This window comes from Malassezia globosa (genome assembly GCF_000181695.2).
Source record: "Malassezia globosa CBS 7966 chromosome Unknown mgl_sf_5.2, whole genome shotgun sequence".
NCBI classification, from domain to species: domain Eukaryota; kingdom Fungi; phylum Basidiomycota; class Malasseziomycetes; order Malasseziales; family Malasseziaceae; genus Malassezia; species Malassezia globosa.
Window position 1 is genome coordinate 1 of NW_001849867.1, and position 20956 is coordinate 20956.

A 20956-nucleotide genomic window follows, 5' to 3' on the forward strand; every position below is an offset into this window, starting at 1 on the left:
CAGCATGACTACAGCGTGACGCTCACGTTCACGGAGTTCTGCGATCGGTACGGTGTGCTGCCTGCGTTCGACACGTTGCATCTGCTCGGCGCGCCGTCTGCCGAGGCCAAGATGCGTGTGAGCGATGCGTGTGCACATATGAACTGGTCTGACGCATACGTGGCGATCGGCATGCACAAGGTGTTCTTGTCGCACGCCGTGTTCCGTGAGCTGGAGGATGAGCTGCGCGCACGCAATCCAGACGAGATGCAGTACCAGCTGCGCAAGGCGCAGGCAGACGAGCAGGATGCCCAGAACCACGTGACGGATCCGTACTCGCCACGCGCGCTGGTGCCGGACGAGTCCGCGTCGGCGTGGCCTGCGCCGGAGCACGCAGCGCACGGCATCGCGCCACGCACGAGCGACGACGACTTGGCGGCCGCTACGAACGCCGCGCCATACAGCGCCCCCCTGCAGGGCACGCCGGCGTTCTCGTACTTGGGCGAGTACGACGCAGACGAAGCCAAAGGGCTTCTCGACGGCACGCTTGCCGCGGCCGAGGGAGAGGACCTGCTGCTGGACGACGCCAAAGACACAGGTCCAGGCGAGGCGGTGCCACCAGCGGGCGAGACGGTGATGGAGCGGCTGCCCATCTCGGCAGCGCGGCGGTACTGGGTGGTCCTGACGTGGCTCCTCACGTTCTGGGTGCCGTCGTTCGTGCTCAAACGGTTCCAGCGGCTCAAGCGCTCGGACGTGCGCATGGCATGGCGCGAGAAGCTCGCGATCAACATGCTCATCTGGTTCATATGCGCGGTGTCGATCTTTGTGATCGTGTTCCTCGGCAACATCATGTGTCAGAAGCAGCATCTGTACAGCACAAACGAGCTGTCGGGGCACAAAGGCAAGGATGCATTCACAGCGATCCGCGGCGAAGTGTTCAGGCTGAACGGCATCATCGACGCGCACCTCAGCTCGATCCCCGTTGTGTCGCGCAAGGTCATGATGCAGTACGCCGGGGCAGATGCGACGCCGATCTTTCCCGTGCAGGTCAATGCGCTGTGCAACGGCCCGAACGGCCCCATATCCCCCTGGGTCACGATGGACAGCTCGAACAGCACGGACCCGAATGCCAAGTACCACGACTTTCGCGCATTCCGCACGACGGACGTGCGTCCTGACTGGTACTATGAGCAGATGTGGTACATGCGCAGCTTGTACCGCGTCGGCTTCATCGGCTACACACCTAAGGAGCTCGACAACATGCTGTCGGATGGACGCACCATCGGCATCTACGACAAGTACATCTACGACCTCACGCCGTACATCGCGCAGGGCAACCAGGGTGGCTACCGCATGCCCGAGGGCGTGGCACCGCCCAGCGATCTGGATCGCACGATCCTCGCGCCGGACGTCATCGAGCTCATGGCACAGAACCCAGGCAAGGACATCAAGGACCAGTTCGATCGCCTGTCGCTCAATGCCGCGACGCTCGAAAACCAGCGCGTCTGCCTGAGAAACCTGTTCTTCATCGGCATGGTCGATGAGCGCAACTCGCCCCGGTGCACATTCTCCAAGAACTTGCTCCTGGCTCTCTCCATCGTTATGGTCGCCACCGTCGGCTTCAAGTTCCTCGCAGCGCTGCAGTTCACCCGCTCAACGCCGCCCGAGGAGCATGAGAAGTTTGTCGTGTGCCAGGTGCCCTGCTACACCGAGGGCACCGACTCCATCCGCAAGACCGTCGACTCGGTCGCGCGCCTCCGCTACGACGACCGACGAAAGCTCATTGTCGTCATCTGCGACGGCAACATCATGGGCGCCGGCAACGACGCTCCCACACCGCAGCTGGTGCTCGACCTGCTGGGCGCCGATCCGCACGCGCATGCAGAGCCACGCAGCTTCCTCTCTCTCGGCGAGGGCACCAAGCAGCACAACATGGCCCGCGTATACAGCGGCCTCTACGAGCATGCAGGCCATCTCGTGCCGTATCTGGTGATAGCCAAATGCGGCACGCCAGACGAGGTCGCCCGGCCCGGCAACCGAGGCAAGCGCGACTCACAGCTCGTGTTGATGCGCTTCTTCAACAAGGTGCACTTTGGCTCGCCGATGAGCCCGCTCGAGCTCGAGATGTACCACCACATCAAAAACATCATCGGCGTGAACCCTAGTTTCTACGAATACCTCCTGCAGGTCGACGCCGATACAGAGCTGGAGTCGAGCTCGCTCGCGCGCCTTATCGCTGCGTTCGTGCGAGACAAAAAGGTCATTGGGCTGTGTGGCGAGACGGCCCTCTCGAACGAGCACCAGAGCATCACCACCATGCTCCAGGTGTACGAGTACTACATCTCGCACTACCTTGTCAAGGCATTCGAGAGCTTGTTTGGCTCAATCACTTGCTTGCCCGGCTGCTTCTCCATGTTTCGATTCCGCGCTCCCGACACACAGCATCCGCTGTTCGTCGCCAACGCCGTCGTCGACGACTATGCTGAAAACCGCGTCGACACCCTGCATCTGAAAAACTTGCTGTATCTAGGCGAAGACCGATACCTCACGACGCTCGTCCTCAAACACTTCCCCGACTACAAGACCCAGTTCGTGCAGCATGCCAAATCCATGACGCTCGCGCCCGACAGCTGGAAAGTGCTCCTCTCACAGCGCCGGCGCTGGATCAACTCTACCGTGCACAACCTCTTTGAGCTGCTCAAAACGCCTCAGCTGTGCGGCTTCTGTCTCTTTTCCATGCGCTTCATTGTCCTGATTGACCTGCTCTCAACGATCATCGCCCCCGTCACCATTGGCTATCTTGTGTATCTGCTGGTCGTCGTCATCGTCGATGACAGCACAATTCCCATGACCTCGATCATCCTCCTCGCTGGCATCTATGGCTTGCAGGCGATCATCTTCCTCCTTCACCGGCGCTTCGACATGATCGGATGGATGATTGTGTACATATTAGGCCTGCCCCTTTGGTCGCTCATTCTCCCGCTCTATTCATTCTGGCACATGGACGACTTTTCCTGGGGCAATACACGCGTCGTCACTGGCGAGCATGGCGAGCGGCTCCTCGTGCACCAAGAGGGCGCATTTGATCCGAGCGAGATTCCTCACATGACATGGGAGCAGTACGAAAATGAGCTTTGGGACCAGCATCACCATTCCCAGTTCGCCACAGGCAATGACTCTCGTGCGCCTCCCGGCGCCCTGCGCCAACGCACCGCGAGCTTCATGTCCAACGATGCCTCATCCACCATGCATGCGAAGGCTTGGTCCGCCCCGGGGCATGCGTCTCTTCTCCAACCGGACGACGTGAGTCTTGCGGAAGGCAAAAACCCACCAAACGACACGACTGGTCTCGGCAACATGGGTGCCCCTGATCCTCATGGCTGGCCGGACACAGTGCCAATGCAGCCGACATACATCCAGCCCGTGTCCCAAGAACGCGGCGCTGTCGGCGCCGATGCCGACCCTGACGCCGACCCCCTCTACGCCATGGACACGCGAGTGCCCCCACCACGGCTACCGCCGAACGAGATCATTCGACTCGATATTCGTCGCATCATTGCAACCAACGATCTCGCGACCATCACAAAACGTCAGGTGCGTGCGCAGTTACAAGATCTCTACGGGTGCCCAATCGAGGAGAAAAAGTCGTACATCAATGCCCAGATTGAAGCGACTCTCCGCACTATGTAAGACATCGCGCGCCGAATCGATACCATGGCTTATGTACATATATAGATTTCTATATTTATGCTGAATGAATCTTTTTCGTTGGGGCTCCGTCGAGCCCCACCACCAACCATCCTCCTCCTCTCCAGCTCCTGCCCTCGAACTCTCGTGATATTTAGCGCGTAATTTCTCGGTAGATCAATTCCTTGAGTTGGGCACGAGAAAGCGGCTCCTTCGAAAAGTCGGCGTCAAAAAAGCTCGGGTCCAGTGGCTCCGCCCCCGGCTCGTCACTTGGATCATGGTACGGCTCCAAGTACGGATGAGATAGTGCCTCTTCCACAGTAAGACGCTTTTGAGGCGAGAACGTCAAGAGCTTGTCAAGCAAGTCAAGTGCGAGTGGCTCTGCGCGCGGAAACAGCTCCGCAAAGTTCGCTCGCTCACAATACGGAAATGAACGGATATACTCTCTCGAGCGAGCCGATGTAATAGAGTAGAAGTCTTCCAAGGACGGTGTTCCTAGCACACCGAGAATGAGTGAGAGCTGGTGGTGGTAGTCGCGTCCTGGGAACAACGGTCGTCCCGTGAGCATTTCTGCAAAGATGCATCCCACAGACCACTGATCAATGGCCTTGGTGTATTCCTTAAACGAAAGCATAATCTCAGGTGCTCGGTACCATCGCGTAGCCACATACTCTGTCAGGAACGCCTTGCTCTCCGGCTCGGGCTGCTCAGCACTGCGCGCCAGACCGAAATCACAAATTTTCAGATCGCAATTCGCATTCAACAGCAAATTCGATGGCTTCAAGTCACGGTGTAGCACCCCAGCTGAGTGCAGTGCCTTGAGCCCACGAAGAATCTGGTACACGAAATACTGGAAATGGTCATTCGACAAGTCCTGCGTCCGAATAACTCGGTGCATATCTGTTTCCATCAGCTCTTGCACAAGGTACACTTCGGTAAAGGTCTCCAGCGACCCGGGGGGTAGAATATCGAGGATCGAAATTATGTTCTCGTGATGGAAATGGCGTAGCAGGCGGATCTCACGTAACGTACGAAGACAGAACATTTGGTGATCAAACGGCGAGATCCGCTTCACTGCCACCCGTGTAGATGTGGGTACATGAATGGCAGAGCTGATCCTGTTAGTCGTGGACGCGCCATGGGCCGCGATCCGCGATCCGCGGCAGCTGCAACGTACTATACAACACCATACGCGCCCTCTCCGATCGTCTTCACAAGTTTGTATGAGCCACCTAGCAAGGGAATGTCTGCCGGATCTTTGTTCATGTTCCGCATCGGGGCCTGCGGCTGGAAGCTAGGTAGTGTGTTGTGTGGCACATTGGTATCCGAAGAGTTCATCGTAGTGATCGTGTCAGGTCTGTGGCGGACGTCCTCGGACATAATTTGGACGCTATCACGTGGTTCAGATGCGCCTGGGCGCGCTTTTTTTTTTTTCCGCCCAACTTCCCTGACGAAGCTTTTTCAATTTTGACTTGTAAAATAAGCATGGGCCCGTCCACGCCTGCAGATAGGCAACGCTATCTTATGCGAGACGACGGAATATTCCCGTCAGCGATGAAAGATAGTACGAACCGGACTTGTAGAAAAGATCTGGCCTCACGCAGTAGTAATGGCAACTTCAATCCATCTCACGCCCATGATCACGTTGGTAATGTATGCGCGTGTGTCGGAACAGCACTCATAGAGTATGCACATTCACGACCTATGCTATTGGCATGTTCCGTATTGTGTATCGTGTAGAACAATATAGTACCATCGTATTGTCAGATAGCAAATGCATCGAGTGTGCTGCTCCCGAACGCTTTCCCCTGTCGCAGGTATCTACAACGCGCTTCTATACCATTGAGATACGGATCCACACTGCGCCAACTCGGTCTTGGCACGCCACTGTAACCTGCGACCAGATCGACGACGATCTGTAGCTGGGCACGTGGAAATGTGGGCCTTTTTCGGCCATTGACTAATTGTGTCATGCAACCCCGCTGGGTGGCTGAGCCAAATCAACAACACATTTGACACAATGGAGGGCTGACTGCTATGCGTGTCTCATTTTTGGCGGTTCCCATCTGAATCCTCTGGTGATATCGCTGTCATCATGTCGAACCTGCCAGATCTGCCGTCAGGTTTTGGACGTGATTCGGCCTACCCGCCCATGCCTTCACGCATACCAGAAGCAGCACACAATGCTGCCAGAAATCGAATATCTATGGCCCCTCGCCCTGCCTTTATGTCTGCACCATCCTCAGATGCCGAGGGAGGCGCGGCGAACCTGCCGCATTCCATGTCGCACGATGATCTCGATCAAGCAGAGGCCATTTTCACCGTTGGGGATGCAAGTCCTGTGACAGGTCCGGCGCATAAGCACGTTTCGCCAGAGCGCCGTCCACTCCGCCGCCCGAAAAGTCATCAGCCACTGAGCACACAACCTGCATATCGACCAACACAGGACCCTGCAGCCATACGGCAGTCATTCGGTGCCACACCTATGGGACGGACACACTCAGACCGACCTCTGTTCGCGTCTGAACAAGCACACGCACAAGCACATGCCGAAGCGGAAGCTAAAGCGCGTGCAGTGCAAGAACGAGCCAAGGCCGAAGCCGAGGCAAGAGCCGAAGCAGAGGAACGAGCCGCACATGCAGCGCGAGCATCTACTTCCCAAAGAGACACAGCTGAAGCTCGCGCCTCCGAACTACAGCATGCTCGAATGCAAATGGCGACGAAGGCCACCGCATCACAAGCTCAGCACTCGCTTGTCACTAAATCCGCTGATACGAGTGCTTCCCAATCAACACCCATGTTACCTGCGATTCGCGTGTCTTTGCCCGATGTTCAGTCACTTGAACAACAGCGACTGCGAGTCAACGAGTCGGACAACGACCTCGATAAGCTTCGTTGGGCTGTCCAGGTGCTCAAGTACGTTGAGCGCATGCGGATTAGTGGCACGGAGCTTGAGGACCCTGTGACGACATGGATTGAAGAGGCTATTACGCAAATCGTGCAGTGTGCATCACACCCGCAGCCCAAGGCAGAGGCATTGTATGCGCGAGGTGATTTGTTGGCAAGTGGTGCATTTCCAGCGTATGTCGCGAAGGATCTTCGTTCTGCCTTTAGTGACTTTGAGCGTTCCGCACGCATGGGCTGGGCACCTAGCTGGTTTCGCATTGGCCGCGACTATGAGACGCTTGGTGACATTGCACGCGCCCGCACGGCTTACGGTCGTGGCTTACAGCGAAGTGACGTCGGATGCATGTATAGGATGGGCATGGCTAAAGTCATGGGTCAACTTGAGGTGCCACAAGACTTACATGAGGGCATCTCATTACTGCAAGCATCAGCAGATGCATCCACTGTTGATACTCCCCATCCTGCGTATGTCTATGGACTCATCTTGGCCGGGGAACTTTCGACCATACCGATACCCATCGAGGCGTTTGCTACGCCAGACAATCCATCCCCAACACGCGCGTCACTTATGCCGCTCGGCCGCGAGTACCTGCAACGAGCAGCATATCTCAACTTGCCAGCAGCGCAGTCCAAGTGTGGCTGGTGCTATGAACATGCCCAACTCAGTTTCCCATTCGACCCGTTGATGAGTGTGCAGTACTATAGTGCGGCTAGTCAGGGTGGCGAGCCGGAGGCCGATATGGCTCTCAGCAAATGGTTCCTGTGCGGTGCTGAAGGCTGTTTCGATAAAAATGAGTCACTTGCATGGACCTTTGCTGAACGTGCGGCCAAACATCATCTGCCAACGGCTGAATTCGCAATGGGCTACTACCTCGAGGTCGGGATTGGCGTGCCAATCGACTTGGAGGCAGCTCGTATTTGGTACGGGAAAGCGTCAGCGCAGGGCAACTCAGACGCTGCTGAGCGCCTTGCTGCTTTGCAGGCGTCGCAGTCGGAGGCACTGTCTCGTGCGCAGCATCAAGCGCATCTACATGAACGCTTGTATTCGGCACACCAACGAGCACGCAAAGTCTCAGGTGGAAGTCAGCATAACGGTGGCGCCGAGCCGACTGGTTCTGGCCCTTCTGGCAGTAGCGGAAGCAGTGGCACTGAACTTGCACGGCGACGGACAATGCTTATGGATGAGGATAGTGCCCAGCGACGACGCACGACGCCCGTGCCGGCGCACTCACGAACCTCAGGCGCTACTTCGCATGGCATGCTGCCGACACCAACAGCCACATCGCGTCCAAGCAAAGGCCCACAAACTTTCAGCGAAATGGGATACCACCCGAAACATGATAAAGAATGCACTATATGCTAGAGATGTGCTATTCGGACTCGTATTGATATTTGTGTAGAGGCACCCTCATTTTATGTCGTTCTTTATTGTTCAAGCAAAAACTCATCATCACCGTCGACCTCGGATAACGAAAAATCAGGGCTTGGAATCGAGCCAGTTCCATGTCGTCGATGCTACAATGCTACAAGACAATGAAATAGAAAAAAAAAAAGAGGACAAAAATGTTCATCCCCACGGCCATACAGCACAAACACCGTCTATCATGTAGAATCTAGCCCGCATCTATTGCCATCTCAAAAATATGGCTTTTACTTGCCCTGAGGAGCCTCCTTGTAGGCGAGACAGTGCTCCTCGTTCATGGCAGCAACGATGGTGACCATGAGGTCCTTGCCATCTTCAAAGTCGTTGGTAATTTGGTCACCAAGCTCGCCCTCAGGCATCTTCACATCATCCTTCGACGTGCCGTCGTTCGACATCAGGTTGAGGTAGCCGTCGTCGATGTTGATCAGCTGGTACTCACGACGAGTCACGTTCGGCACGTCCATGTTGTGCGTCGATGGCGAAATGTCTTCGTACTTGCGGCCAGTGAAGATGTCAATGGCAACCAGGTGAACCTTTGCGTGTCCGTGCTTGCCGGTCTTCGAGGTCGACATGTCGACGATCTTGCAAGGACGGCCCTTGATCACAACGTGACCGTTCTTGCGGAGAGCCGAGCACTGCTGAGGGTAGGTAACCGAAGCTCCAGCGTGAGCGGTCTCGAAGTTGACGTTCTCAGCCTCGTTGTCAGACTAGCATGCTAGTTAGTCTATCATACACACGTTCACTTTCTGTTCACACGTACCATGGCTAGTCGTTGTGGTGCAGAAACGAAAAGCTGGCGGCAGAACTCTTGACGGGCGCCCCGAAGAAGACACTCGGCCGTAGGTCCCACTCAAACTTGGCCTTTCGTGTGTTCTACGTGCAAGAAATGGGAATCTATTTATGATATTTGCAAATATTATCCAAACCTACTTTTTTTTTCACTCTCTTTTTTAACAACTTCACGCTTTGAACCTAGGCTTCTTCATTCTTTTTTCACCAGTGAGTGGACCTAGAGTGCCTTCCTCCAGTCCACTAACAACGTGCAGCAAAATTATAGTCATCCATACCGCGTCTGCCGGACTGTGTTCTGTGGAGGTCTGTCAGTATTGTCGCATGCTGCGGTAAAAGCATTTCCCGTATGTTCGGCCGAGGTTCTGGCACATGGGTGCAGGGTGGCGAAACAGAAAAAAAATCCCCAAAATGAATGAATTTACGCACGTACAACACACCGCTGCTTGTCCCTCCGAAACGTGACCTCCCTCTCCTTCCGTGTCCCGTGACTTGCCACACGCCGTTGCGCGCTACGCGTCGTTACAACACCGCGAAGCGCTCCACTGCTAGAAATTGGTAGTCCTCATGACGTCGCCGAACGGAGCAGGTCATGCGCCTCCGAGCGAAGCATCGCACGTGTATGTAGAACAACCGGCTGCTTATACGGATGCGACGCAAACGACACACGATACGTCTGATGCCGCGGGAGCACGGGCTACAACCGACGCCAGTCACAATGCTGGACAGTCTGGCATTGAGAAAGACGTCGGCACAATTCTCGCAGGCCTAAATCAGGAACAGCTAGAAAGTATTGTCGCTGCTGCGCGTGCCACAGACAGCAGTGACCAGCATGGCTATGGGACGAACCAGTATGACACAGCCAATGCACTAGCACATCTTCCTCCAGGCTTAGGGCAAGCAGCCTCGACCTTGACGTCATTTGCGTCTTCGTTCAAGCGTACGAATCCACCAGTCATTCCGACCGACGAGGAGATCACGGCTGGAACGGCTCTTTCCGACCCTCCGACTCACCTGGGCGATGCACCTCCGCCGCCAGGGATGGAACATGACATGCATCATCAGCGCCACGTTCACAGTCAGGCGCACAAGAATGCCACATCTGCTGCACATGAATCAGCAGCGACTGCGGCCGCCCTAGCAGCAATGGGCACTCTGGCAGGTCGTCAGCTGCCGCCTCAATCCCAAGCTCATGCACTAGGCCAAAGGGACGGGACTCTTGGTGCAGATGCCACTGGCATGGACGCAAAGTTTGTCAATGATCACACCTTGAACAGCGCGCGATACAAACGCAAAGGTCCTGAGCTTGACCGACAGCGCAAAGACAATCACAAGGAGGTAGAGCGTCGGCGTCGCTCAGCCATCAACGACGGCATTGTTCAGCTCTCGCAGATTGTGCCAGGGTGTGACGTCAAAAACACGAACAAAGGATCGATCATCATTGCTGCCGTGAGATATATCCAGGATCTCAAGAACAATGAGGCGAGTAATATTGAGAAATGGACTTTGGAAAAGCTGTTGATGGACCAGGCCATGAACGACCTTAGTATGTCGCTGGACGAGAGTCGGCGCGAGGTCGAACGGTTGCGTGCCCAGCTCGGAATGGCAGAAGCCAACAGCTCAGCGGGAGCCAGTGAAAAACATGCAGGAGCACCAGGTGCGGCCGGTGGCACGCATCACTATCCTGCTCAGCGCTTCCCTGGACAGCCACCGTTCCAAACCGATTCCAACGATGGCACACATGCCGGCCCAGATTTGGGCGTCTCATTGGACCAGAGTCATGTTGCGCATGGCGCACCTGGCACAGGTCTTGATCATACGAGCATGCTTGGATCGCACGGCCTTGATACTGATGCGAACAAGAGGCCCCGTCTTGTGTGAGTTGGTCGTTGGTGATTCATCATTCCTTGCGCTCTCCTTGCCCGTTGATTTCGGTCTTGGCCTCCCCGCCCCTATCTCTCCCTCTCGTGTAACTTATTTTGTTAGTGTGTATGGATGATTTTGGTTCGAGTGCGCTTGTTCTTCCACACCATGTCACATTCTAATCGATTCCCATCTTTGTGATCCCATCGAGACGGTTCACCTTCATAAGAGTGACTCTTCTGTTTTTCAAGCATTCGCCAATATCTGCATGTGCAAAATGTTGGCGTGATTCTCGTGGATTTTCCAATAAGTCACACTTTTCCCTCTTCTCTCGTTTTCTATTTTCTACACAGCTACGCTGTTTCACTTATGTACGAAGAAATGCACCTCGTGTTCGCTCCTGCATGTCTGTAATGCAAAGGACGACCGCAGCTGCTTGCGGTGATGTATCTAATGAAGCTTGCGCCACTGCTTGGAGGCGTAACAACATGGGTGTATGGGAGCGAACAAGATGCAATCCGCCATCGTGCTCAACGGCGATATCCAGTAGGACCAAAGCCAGGGCCATGGAGGCAGTCCAGATGTCCGCATGATTTGAGGAATTAGAACTCCATACGTCCACCACGCCCAGTACTTCTGGTAATGTGCGCGTTGGGAAAAAGGCGGCGTTTCGTCCGCACCAACACAACACACAGAGTGTGTAAAGTACTGCACTCGTGGAATTGGGTGTAAGAGTCGTATCGCTGCCTGCATACATCCGCGAAGCCGTCTGGCGGGCATGATCCAAGCGGCGAATCAACGGGAAGATGAATGAGGAGGATGCGACGGCCGTAAATGGCACCGTGGGGCGCACACTCCATGCGGGTGCGAACGGAACGTCCTTCATCGATGCAGACCGGACTCGCGCCATATCAGATGCGTAGGACGCTGCAATCCGCGCCTCACCAGTCTGCTGCATTCTTGACATGGCTGCCCCCATGAGGCGGCCAGTCATTTCTGTGGTGTCTGGAAGGGGAGCTGTTGCCGCAGAACCAGAGCTGCTGCCATCACGACTCAATTCCATGGCGGCAGCAGCGACAGCTCGCAGCATCGACAGCCGCTGCGCCAGCGAATAGTGGGGGGAGAAGAACTGTTCGTACAGAGCATCGACCACCGGCATAGGCGCGGCAACGCACAAAGCGCTGAGCGCACGTGTGCGTTTTAAATCAAAGTCTCGTAGTTCATACGTATCTTGCATCGACGCTAGTGCGGTGGCCAAGTCCACCGCATGTTCTGCAATTTCGTAGCCCCAGCCAGTTTTGCGCCTGATTAGCGACTCGGCGTGTTTGAGTACACATTTGTTCGCTTCATAGTCATGCTCGCGTGCCAGAGGCGCTAGCTCGTAGATATAAACGGGGACACGCGGCTTTTTTCGAAGTGCATCGCCCAGCATAGTCGAAGAGTCTTGCGGATCATAGGGATCTTCTTCTTCGACCGCATCACCTGTGCGAACGCCACTGTCAACGCGGGCGCTCTTGTCCGCACCTACATCGGACGCATCCGAGTCGGACGATTCTTCATCATAGATGTACAATCCGTTCAAAGACGATGCATTTCGCTCCGTACGTGGGGACGCACGCGCACCTTCTTGTGGATGCACTTCCTCGATTAGCACACGCGCAGGCACTCGGCGCGGCAAGCGGAGCGTCGGCGGCGAGGACCGTCGTCTAGGACGAGGCGCTTCTTCTGCCGCAATGCGTTGGGCAAACGCGTTTGTACCTTTAGTGCTCAAGGACTGCATTTGCTCCAGCAAGCGCGTCGATTCATCGCGCCACGGAAATGGACGAGTGTCAGGCCAAAAGGGCCCCTCGCGCTCGTAGGCTGCTCGCAAGACACGGCAAACACCTCGTCCATCGCCCCTGCCATCCCACACTTCAGCGGGGAACTTTAGTGGGGCTGCATTCGTGGCTTGGCTCAAGATCTCCGCAACAAGCATGCCAAGACGCCGGATTCGCGCATCTGTATGCTCGAGATATGCAGAAACACCCTGAAGAAACTCCATGGATTGGGCATGAGTGGTAAGTGCAGTTTTATTTTCGTACGTAATGCGTATTGCCATGAGGACCATCAATGTGATACTTTGTGCATGGGTATAAGAGGCATGCGCAACATGCTGGGGATGACTCCAAACGTGGATGAGCTCTTGCAAGCTAGTGCGAGCATCTGCATCACAGGCCCACGCTGCCAATGCAATCGAGAAAAGCGGTGTCCATTCAGTGTGAGCATGCGCTTTATCGACGTGAACGAGAGGCAGGCGTGGCGCTTCAGCAGTCCCCAAGACAGTCTGCAAGACCAGATACGCTGTATAGGCCCAGCGCCACGCCTCTGTGGTAAGAAAGGCACGTCCTTCAGTGCCAGGAGCCCTTTCCTGCTGGGCCACAGGCCACGCATATGACGTCGAGTTCAAGCGCGCATTCAGTGCATACGCCAGAGAGAGTGCAAGGACTTCTTGCGTCGACGGGTCGCACGCATCATACATGGCATGCCATGCCTTTTTCGCATGTGATGCTATTGTCGTTGTTGACTCCAGCGAGGACTGAATGTGGGGCAACATTTGGTCCCACCACGTAGGAGGTACGCGCTGCAAGAGTGCGCCGGTGCGTGCGAAGCGCGTGAGAAGACGCGCAATGCGAGAGGGATCGATCTCAATCACGTCATGGATGCCTGCTGACATGTCACCAAGCCATGTGCCATACATGTCCAAAAGTGACCTTCGATCACGATGCGGTCCAAACATGTTCGCTACGCGCGTCGGTAACGCAGAGACATTCGCCACTGCGTCATCCCACAATATGTCGCGACGAGCGGCGTGTGGCTCACTATGTACTGCTTCGAGCATGTGGCGCAGTAAAGTCGATGGATCGAGACGTGTCAGCACATAGTACAGGGCATCAAGTGTGGCGGGATGGCAGTCAACTCGACCTCTCAGCAAGGCCGAGCAAGTTTGCAACGTGTACACCCATACTGTGGAAGCATTGCTTGGTATAAACCAACCATCTAGCACCGTTTCATACAGATTGTGTTCATGCAAGCCAGGCGCCCATGTTACAAGCGTGACTGTCAACAGGGTATGTTGGCACGTGCTCCACCATGTTGAGATCCAGTGCGGATCGGTTGGTGCATCCTTTGCAAGCTGGTTGTATTGCGCGGGGAGAGCATGAACTCGTGCAAGTGGCAGAAGCACAGCTTCTATGACTTGCTGCCATTGAGTCGCAGATGCTAGTCGTGTAGGCCATGCATCGGCCATCAAGAGCAGAGGGACCGGGTGTATGTGCGGAAAGTTACGCGAGCGTGTGCCCAGTTGGAGGTCTGGACACGGAATTTTGGCGAAATTTGACGTCACAGATGTTCGCCACCAAATTATCATCAGATTCCAATTAGAATCATCCAGTCTCGGCGGGGAACGACACCATCGGACTCTACCCAACTAGACGCTGTGATCTGATCTGAATTCGGCATGCCGCAAGAAACGCTCCAGCCAACGCCAGGGGGTGGCCTTTGTATTGCATGGCAACTCCGCGGAAAGCCTGTGCTACTGATTGGCGGTGGTGAAGTAGCGGCAAGTCGTATCGTGCATCTGAAGAGTGCTGATGCGCATATCACAGTGCTAGCGCCACGCGATGGACTGCATCCAGATGTAGAAACATGGATCAAGACAGGGGTCATCCAGCGATATATTCCCGCTTTGTACAAAGATACATCACAGCTTGTGCAAGACGATGGAAGCGACTATACCATGGTGCTCACAGCGATTGATGATGCTCAGCTTAGTCATGGCGTCTGTCAATGGTGCCGGGAACGCCGCATCCCCGTAAATGTGGCAGACGTGCCACCAGAGTGCGATTTTTACTTTGGCTCCATGATCCGTCGTGGTCCATTGCAGGTCATGGTCTCTACGGGCGGCCGTGGCCCTCGTTTAGCGCGTAAGATGCGCCAGTGCATTGAGGCTGCGCTCCCTGAACGGGCAGGCGATGCTATTATGCAAGTTGGCATGCTACGTTCAAAGCTCCGCCACGTCTCCCCAGATCCTCAGGACAGCGCAGCTCGCATGTCTTGGATGACAAAGGTTTGTGAGGCCAAGACTCTCGACGAGCTTGCTATGCTTGATGAAGCAACGGCAGAGCGATGGGTCCACGAAGATTGGCCCACTCGTCGCATTCCTTCGTCATCACTGACATCACTATCATGGCCATCATCGATGGCATCCATTCTGGCCTCCTATCTGTCTCGAGTCATAATTGTGCCATGTTCGCGAGACGTGCTGAGTTTTACTCTCGGCGCAACAAGCACCGGTCTTGCAGTCCTCGCCTGGTCTATCCGCAAGTAATGGGACGAAAAAATTTCCGCACATATATATTTAATCATGTACAAATATATCCGAGTATTAGTTGGCCGCGTGCTCATGCTGGGTGCGTGTTGTGTAACGGTGAAAGATAGGTTGTGCCTTTGTGCGTGCATCATCAACAAGTCCGCGAGTTCGTGCTTACTGTGCGTTTAGGCGACAATCACCGAACTTGTTCCGCGTACTGAGGCTGGAATTCTTGCGGCGCATACTCTTGTTGTACAGGCACGCCTTCATACGGGGAGGGCCCCTGCAGATCAACATGCACAGGTGGCTGTTCATGTGATTCTGCGATTGGCGCGTTAGCAGAAGGCGGTATGCCGATGGAAGTGAGGCCCTGCTGCTGAACGCCTTGCTGCAAATATGCTAGGGGGCCTGCTGCCGCGTTAGAGTTGACGACTTGCGGAGGCGGCATTGTCGACGACGACGATAGAGAAGCGGCGCTAGGGGCATTTTGGTACATGGTAGAAGGTAGCGAAGGCGCTGCTCCGGTCACTGTGCTAGAAGACTCGACAGATGGCACTGTTGTCGGCGGTGGCATGGCAGGAGGCGCCGTGGTCGACATTGTGAGAGGCGCTCCAGAAGGAACCGACGTTGGCACATTAGTCGCATACGATGGAGGCGGCGAGGACGATGTCATATTAGGATCAGCCCCATACGGAGCAGGCGCAGGATGAATGGGTGCCGAAGAAGTAGTGGTAGATGGCGCTGAAAGCGACGCTGCTGGCATTGTCGCCATGGGCACAGACGATTCGGACTGCGTCGGTGGAGCGTATGGCAGGATTGACGACGTTCTCGTTGCGTCATCGTAAGACGGGTTCTCAAAAGAGGGAGGCGCCCGGGAGCTCGGCGAGACAGCATTTATCCTTGACGATGGCAAGGACATGGCTGGGCTTGACGGGCGGTCATACGCCACGGGCGGACGTGTGTGTTGCCGTCCCAACGGCGAGAGACTGCGGTATGCATGCGGCTCAGACGAGTACATGCTTGCAGCGCGGCCATTTGCAGGCATGTATGTATCAGGCATAGGGATAAGACTGGACTGAGCACTCGCTGCCTGCAACGCCTTTGTGCTGCCCACACCTTCCAAGTATTGACGATTGTCGCGGCCTTCAGGGGCTCTGTTCGCATCCAAATGCAGCGGCTGCGATGCCGATGGTGGCTGGGGCATTGGCGGGAACGCGGGAATCGCATCACTAGCGTAGTTTAGGCCGGAGTCAGCAAGGAGTTGTTGGTAAGCGCCCTGTGGAGGTCTTGACGCTTCCATGCCCCCGTACGAGTGGTTGAACATGGCTGACTGATGAAACTCCGGTCCCTCCTCATAGAAACCTGGTGATGACGCCGACGATGGCATCGTTTGTGACGGCGACGCGTAGCGGCGACTTGGTTCTTCCATTGAATGCACGGGATCTACTGCTTCATGCACTGTCGGGAGGCCGGTTCCGCCAACCACGCCACCCTGCATCATTTGAGCGGGCTCGTTGTTGTTCGTAACATTCTGTATCGGCATGGGCTCGGAAGGAGCGACCCAGCCCTGGCTTCCCTGCTCCACATCACTGACAGGTGCAAAGTGAGGCGGGCCGGTCGCTTCCATCATACCTGAGCTGCCCATGGGACCGGTGGCTACCACACCATCAGCGCCACCGACCATGGCGCCTGGACCACCCATTGACGCATTCGGTCCGGCGCTTGGTCCTGGTGCAGGGCCGGGGCTTGGGCTGTAGCGCGCGGGTGCCACGCCAACAGCACTTTGGCCAATCGACTGGTTCGTAGAGTCACCCATACGCGAATTGATCATGAAAGATGTCGGTGAAGACTGGTTCCGGTCAACATTCATTTGTGATTCACGAGGCTCGAACGTGATCGACTCGAGTTGTCGCACGGCCTCCTGCAGCAGGCGGTTCGTCCGGGCTTCATTGCGGTACGGGGCACGGCCTTCATTCGGCACCGTCGGAATCAGTGGTACTTCTTCCACAAGCAGACGGCACGACTCAGCAATCACGATAGACTTCTCGGCGAGCTCCATAAGCCCACCACTTTTTAGACTGAGTGCCTCGACTATTGTTCGGCGCTTGTAATCACCCAAGGCTGCTTCTTCATATGCCATTTCATTGTTTAAAACTTCCATATCGCTGCGCAGCTCACGTAGACTGCTCGTAACCTTCGCAAGGTCCTTGTTCTCAGGTCCCATCTTTGCCAACCTTCGCTCCATAGCTTCAATCTTTCCGACCAATGCACGTCGCCTGCCTTTGAATTCGGCATATTTTTCCTCTCGGGAGCGGATAGACTTGAGATGCAGGCGCATCGTCGAGACGTAGTAATTGTAGCGAAGCTCCGCGCGACTGAGATACTCAAACAAGAGAGCAACCTTGGGCAAAATATCTTCCAAGTCATCACCTTCGTTACTGCCCCAAGCTCTCAGCGCATCGGAGCTAAGCTGGATCTCGGTGGCAGTCTTGGCATTTGCCGCCACAAACGCTTTCTCTCTATGAATCATCTCCTGCAGCTGCTTCAGGTCGCTATTTCCCAGAGAGGGAATCTTGGAGTTGTGCGCCACTGCCGACTGAGCTTTCTTGAACAGTGACATGGCTAGCTGATACGTCAGCGGACAGGTGTGCGCTGTTGATGGGTGACGTGTTTGTGTGTGGCCCAAAACAATCCACCTTTCTCCGGCAGGTTTCGCCAAGTTTCCGCCTCGCACCTCCCTCTTAGGACGGGGCCCATGCCCTAGGAAGTATGCGTGCGCTGCCCCGACGACATTTTTGAAAATTTTCTCCCCTACCCTCCAACCGCGCGCTAGCTCGGAATGCACGATGTATGATGTCATATTTGCCACGTGACACCTGTCTAGACCTGCTGCGTCGGCTCGGCTATTCCAAGGGACTACTCTTCTGTTGCCCACACTTGTCATTTTGTGGTAGAGAAATCGTGTGCGACATAGAAGTAGATGAGTGGACATGGCGGCGAGGAGCACGCACAAGCGGAAACGCAGTGCTAAACGCGCTGATAATGAGCGTGGGAAGCCAGGCGGTCTAGGTGGTGGCCGTCTCACACTCTCTTTGTACGAATGGTCGCCTTCAGCGCGTGAAGAGCTAAAGCGTGCATTGTATACCCATCCTTTCAACCATACCGTCGACGTGCTAGTCCCGCACGCTTCATTCCCAACGCAAAATTTCATCTCATCCTTGCAACGCATTCTGCAGAATGCAGGTTCTGGTCCATGCATAGCACATGTGCCCCTAGCGCTATTCCTTGAGCCAACGTTCGTGGCTCAATACATTCGGACTGGCTCCCTATATGCGCTGAGTGCCACCTGGCTCGATACCCAAGACTCTGTTTGTCTCGACGGTCAGGGCATGCTCGTTCTCTCCGTGACGAAAGATACGTACCAGCAACTAGGTCTAGTCGGTCGTCCAAGTCGTTTTGCTCGTGGTGCCTCTGGGCGAAAGGCTGATCGACATAGTGGCGCTATCTCTCGCTATATTATTGAGCTTCCGCTCTTAGATCCCTCGTTTATTCCAGGGAAACGAGGCTACGAACGAGCGAAGCAGTGTTTGTTGGCTTGGGATCAAGCACGCTCCAAGTCAAGCGCAGTCCCGATGCTCATCAATGGCGTTCCAGCATCATGGTCAATGCTGCTCGTTTGGACTCCTCCGGAACTAACGACAACCGAGACGCCGTTTCTACATGGTCATCGCATTTGGGCTCCTATCGAGTATGCCCCGCTACAACAGGCGCACGTCATGCAGGCGCTTGCTCCAACGTTGCAAATGAACTCTTGCACTGACGTTTGGATTCCGCCCGCACCGATGCTGGCAACGTCGTTTGAATCTGTGCCTGGGGACCGATGGACTTCAATCTGCGAATATCTCGAGTGGACCGGTCTTGCTTCTATGCGTGCGCCTCGGCTCCAGACATACGATCGATGCGATCCGCGGATCGCCATGTATGCACCCATCTCTGGCAGTTGTCCGGGCTCGTTTCTGCATGTTCATATACGTGGTATGCTTCCGCCGTCTCTTTTAAGTTGCGTACTCGATTGTATGTGGGATGAGCTTGATGTGTCGCCGCGGTCAGCTTGGGCCTCGATTACCGTGAACGGATTTTCTGACTCCCCTATTGCCTGGACGTCTAAGTACCCTGGACTGGGACTAGCTTTGGGCAGTGCTTCGTCGAGATCTGATGCGTTTCGCGACGGCTACAACGCTGCGCAGCGTGCGCGCAAGGTGCGAAGGAAGAGCCATACCCGGCGGGGCGAGTCTGAACACGGACTCTTTCGAACTGGTGAGAATGGTTGGACGATGCTCCTTTCCTCGGACCGTTCGCAGCACAAGGGCCATGTTGCGCTCATCGATTCTGTGGAGCTTGATACCCACATGTAGTAAGTAGGCGTGTGTTGTAGCCATGTATGCATCTATGAAGAGCGTGCGAAGATTTCTCCATGATTAGATATGGGCATCATCGGCGTATCAGGCCGACGTTCATTCATACATGATCAATGTTGAGCTTATCAGACTATAAGCATGCGTATCGCAAGGTATGGCCTAGGCTATCGATTCTTCTAGGAGCGGGGAGGGGAATACTTATTAGATTGCCTCGTTGGGTACGGCTATTTTTTCATCAGTCGGACCTCGGCCAAACGCGTTCCAATCGGCCATCCTGCTTGGTAAACCCGGTCATCCGTGCATACTTCATAACATGATGTTCTATCTAAACGGTTTATCCTGCGTAGGGCCTGATCAACGTATGTGCGGCTACACACAGGCTCTTATGTTGCAATCTAAGCATAGAGCCAGCAAACGTAACTACAAGGGCATCACAACAAATTTCCAAGAACAGGCATCAATGAGTGGTTGTTTATAAGACATGCGATAAACTTTCAGCTCTTATCATGTTGACATGCTTGACCATGGGTATCAGTACGACCTGAATAGGCAAATACAAACTGAGAGCTGATCTATGCGAAAGTGGAGAACAAGAATACATGAGGGCTGCGTGATCGCCGTCGGTTCTGCGGGGAAGTTGTGCCACCTAACGTGATGCAAAGACCATGAGGGATTTAGCCGCTTGGTGGGAGCGTCATGGAAGGATTCAACACCGTTAGATTTCCGACGTGCAGTAATGTCGCTTGTACAGCTTCCCAAATGTTTGACACGCACAGTTGTTTCCGCACTGTTATTTGCGCATTCTTGCACTACCTATAGACCACGTTTACGAAAGGCAAAGAAATCGCCTGCACGCTGGTCACCTCGTTGACGAGCAGCGTGTTCAGTGAGTTAGAGTATGAGAATTCTCTCCGCCAGGGAGATGTGCCGCAATAAAGCGAGCATAAGCTAACTAACGTTGATACTGCGAAAAGTATTGAGAGCTGACGTCCGCACATCGAGCTCTCGCCTGTCAGTGAGCCGCATCCAATTCTTCTACCTTTGACTGATCCCTATGATGGAACCGTGTGCATGCACGAGAAGTTGTGTGGAGGGTTCACGCTTGGGTAGAGACAGGGATGAAGGTGCGCGCGAGGTAGTGTCGTGCAGTAAGCACACGCAGGTGGCACGACTAGGCAGGCGTCATGAGGCGTTTGTTGGGTGTATACAATATGTGAGGGGGTGAATCGTTAAAAATAGCAGCATCTGTACTAAAACACATGAAGGTTGCCTACTGGGTTTCCATACCAAAGTTCCGACATCATGTGGACACTTCAATGTGGAGGCTCCAGCGTGGCTGTGAGCAGGGGACGCTAGCGTAAGCACATGCACCCCTTGCACCTGGTCAGGTCAGGTTGACTTTGCATCTGGAAGTTGCGGCCAATGGAGCCGTAGCTAGCTGCGTTGCGTTTGGGCCAGGACGACGCGTGTCACAGTTTCTCCTTGCCCCTCGCTGACGACCGCCCATAGATTGGTTGATCTCGGTGCCGCTAAACGCCCCTG

The 20956-nt window shown here is 55.0% G+C and overlaps 9 protein-coding genes across 9 annotated transcripts; 5 read left to right on the forward strand and 4 right to left on the reverse strand.

The window, feature by feature from the left end:
- Nucleotides 1–14: 14 nt before the first annotated feature.
- Nucleotides 15–3669, forward strand: MGL_2189B (uncharacterized protein; the record flags this gene model as incomplete). The annotated part of the gene is made up of 1 exon (XM_001730342.1): nucleotides 15–3669. A coding segment is annotated over one exon (3655 nt), but the record flags the coding sequence as incomplete, so codon positions are not given.
- A 151-nt stretch (nucleotides 3670–3820) lies between these two features.
- MGL_2190 (uncharacterized protein) lies at nucleotides 3821–5004 on the reverse strand (the record flags this gene model as incomplete). The annotated part of the gene is made up of 2 exons (XM_001730343.1): nucleotides 3821–4778; nucleotides 4844–5004. The coding sequence occupies 2 exons, from the start codon at nucleotides 5002–5004 to the stop codon at nucleotides 3821–3823; spliced, it is 1119 nt and encodes a 372-aa protein (XP_001730395.1).
- Nucleotides 5005–5761: 757 nt separating this feature from the next.
- On the forward strand, nucleotides 5762–7936 carry MGL_2191 (uncharacterized protein; the record flags this gene model as incomplete). Its single annotated transcript, XM_001730344.1, has 1 exon — nucleotides 5762–7936. One exon carries the CDS (start codon nucleotides 5762–5764, stop codon nucleotides 7934–7936), a length of 2175 nt encoding a protein of 724 aa, XP_001730396.1.
- Nucleotides 7937–8223: 287 nt separating this feature from the next.
- MGL_2192 (uncharacterized protein) lies at nucleotides 8224–8568 on the reverse strand (the record flags this gene model as incomplete). Its single annotated transcript, XM_001730345.1, has 1 exon — nucleotides 8224–8568. One exon carries the CDS (start codon nucleotides 8566–8568, stop codon nucleotides 8224–8226), a length of 345 nt encoding a protein of 114 aa, XP_001730397.1.
- Nucleotides 8569–9352: 784 nt separating this feature from the next.
- Nucleotides 9353–10666, forward strand: MGL_2193 (uncharacterized protein; the record flags this gene model as incomplete). The annotated part of the gene is made up of 1 exon (XM_001730346.1): nucleotides 9353–10666. One exon carries the CDS (start codon nucleotides 9353–9355, stop codon nucleotides 10664–10666), a length of 1314 nt encoding a protein of 437 aa, XP_001730398.1.
- A 349-nt stretch (nucleotides 10667–11015) lies between these two features.
- Nucleotides 11016–13934, reverse strand: MGL_2194 (uncharacterized protein; the record flags this gene model as incomplete). Its single annotated transcript, XM_001730347.1, has 1 exon — nucleotides 11016–13934. The coding sequence occupies one exon, from the start codon at nucleotides 13932–13934 to the stop codon at nucleotides 11016–11018; it is 2919 nt and encodes a 972-aa protein (XP_001730399.1).
- Nucleotides 13935–14144: 210 nt separating this feature from the next.
- MGL_2195 (uncharacterized protein) lies at nucleotides 14145–15014 on the forward strand (the record flags this gene model as incomplete). Its single annotated transcript, XM_001730348.1, has 1 exon — nucleotides 14145–15014. One exon carries the CDS (start codon nucleotides 14145–14147, stop codon nucleotides 15012–15014), a length of 870 nt encoding a protein of 289 aa, XP_001730400.1.
- Nucleotides 15015–15192: 178 nt separating this feature from the next.
- Nucleotides 15193–17616, reverse strand: MGL_2196 (uncharacterized protein; the record flags this gene model as incomplete). Its single annotated transcript, XM_001730349.1, has 1 exon — nucleotides 15193–17616. One exon carries the CDS (start codon nucleotides 17614–17616, stop codon nucleotides 15193–15195), a length of 2424 nt encoding a protein of 807 aa, XP_001730401.1.
- A 370-nt stretch (nucleotides 17617–17986) lies between these two features.
- MGL_2197 (uncharacterized protein) lies at nucleotides 17987–19411 on the forward strand (the record flags this gene model as incomplete). Its single annotated transcript, XM_001730350.1, has 1 exon — nucleotides 17987–19411. The coding sequence occupies one exon, from the start codon at nucleotides 17987–17989 to the stop codon at nucleotides 19409–19411; it is 1425 nt and encodes a 474-aa protein (XP_001730402.1).
- Between the last annotated feature and the right edge of the window lie 1545 nt (nucleotides 19412–20956).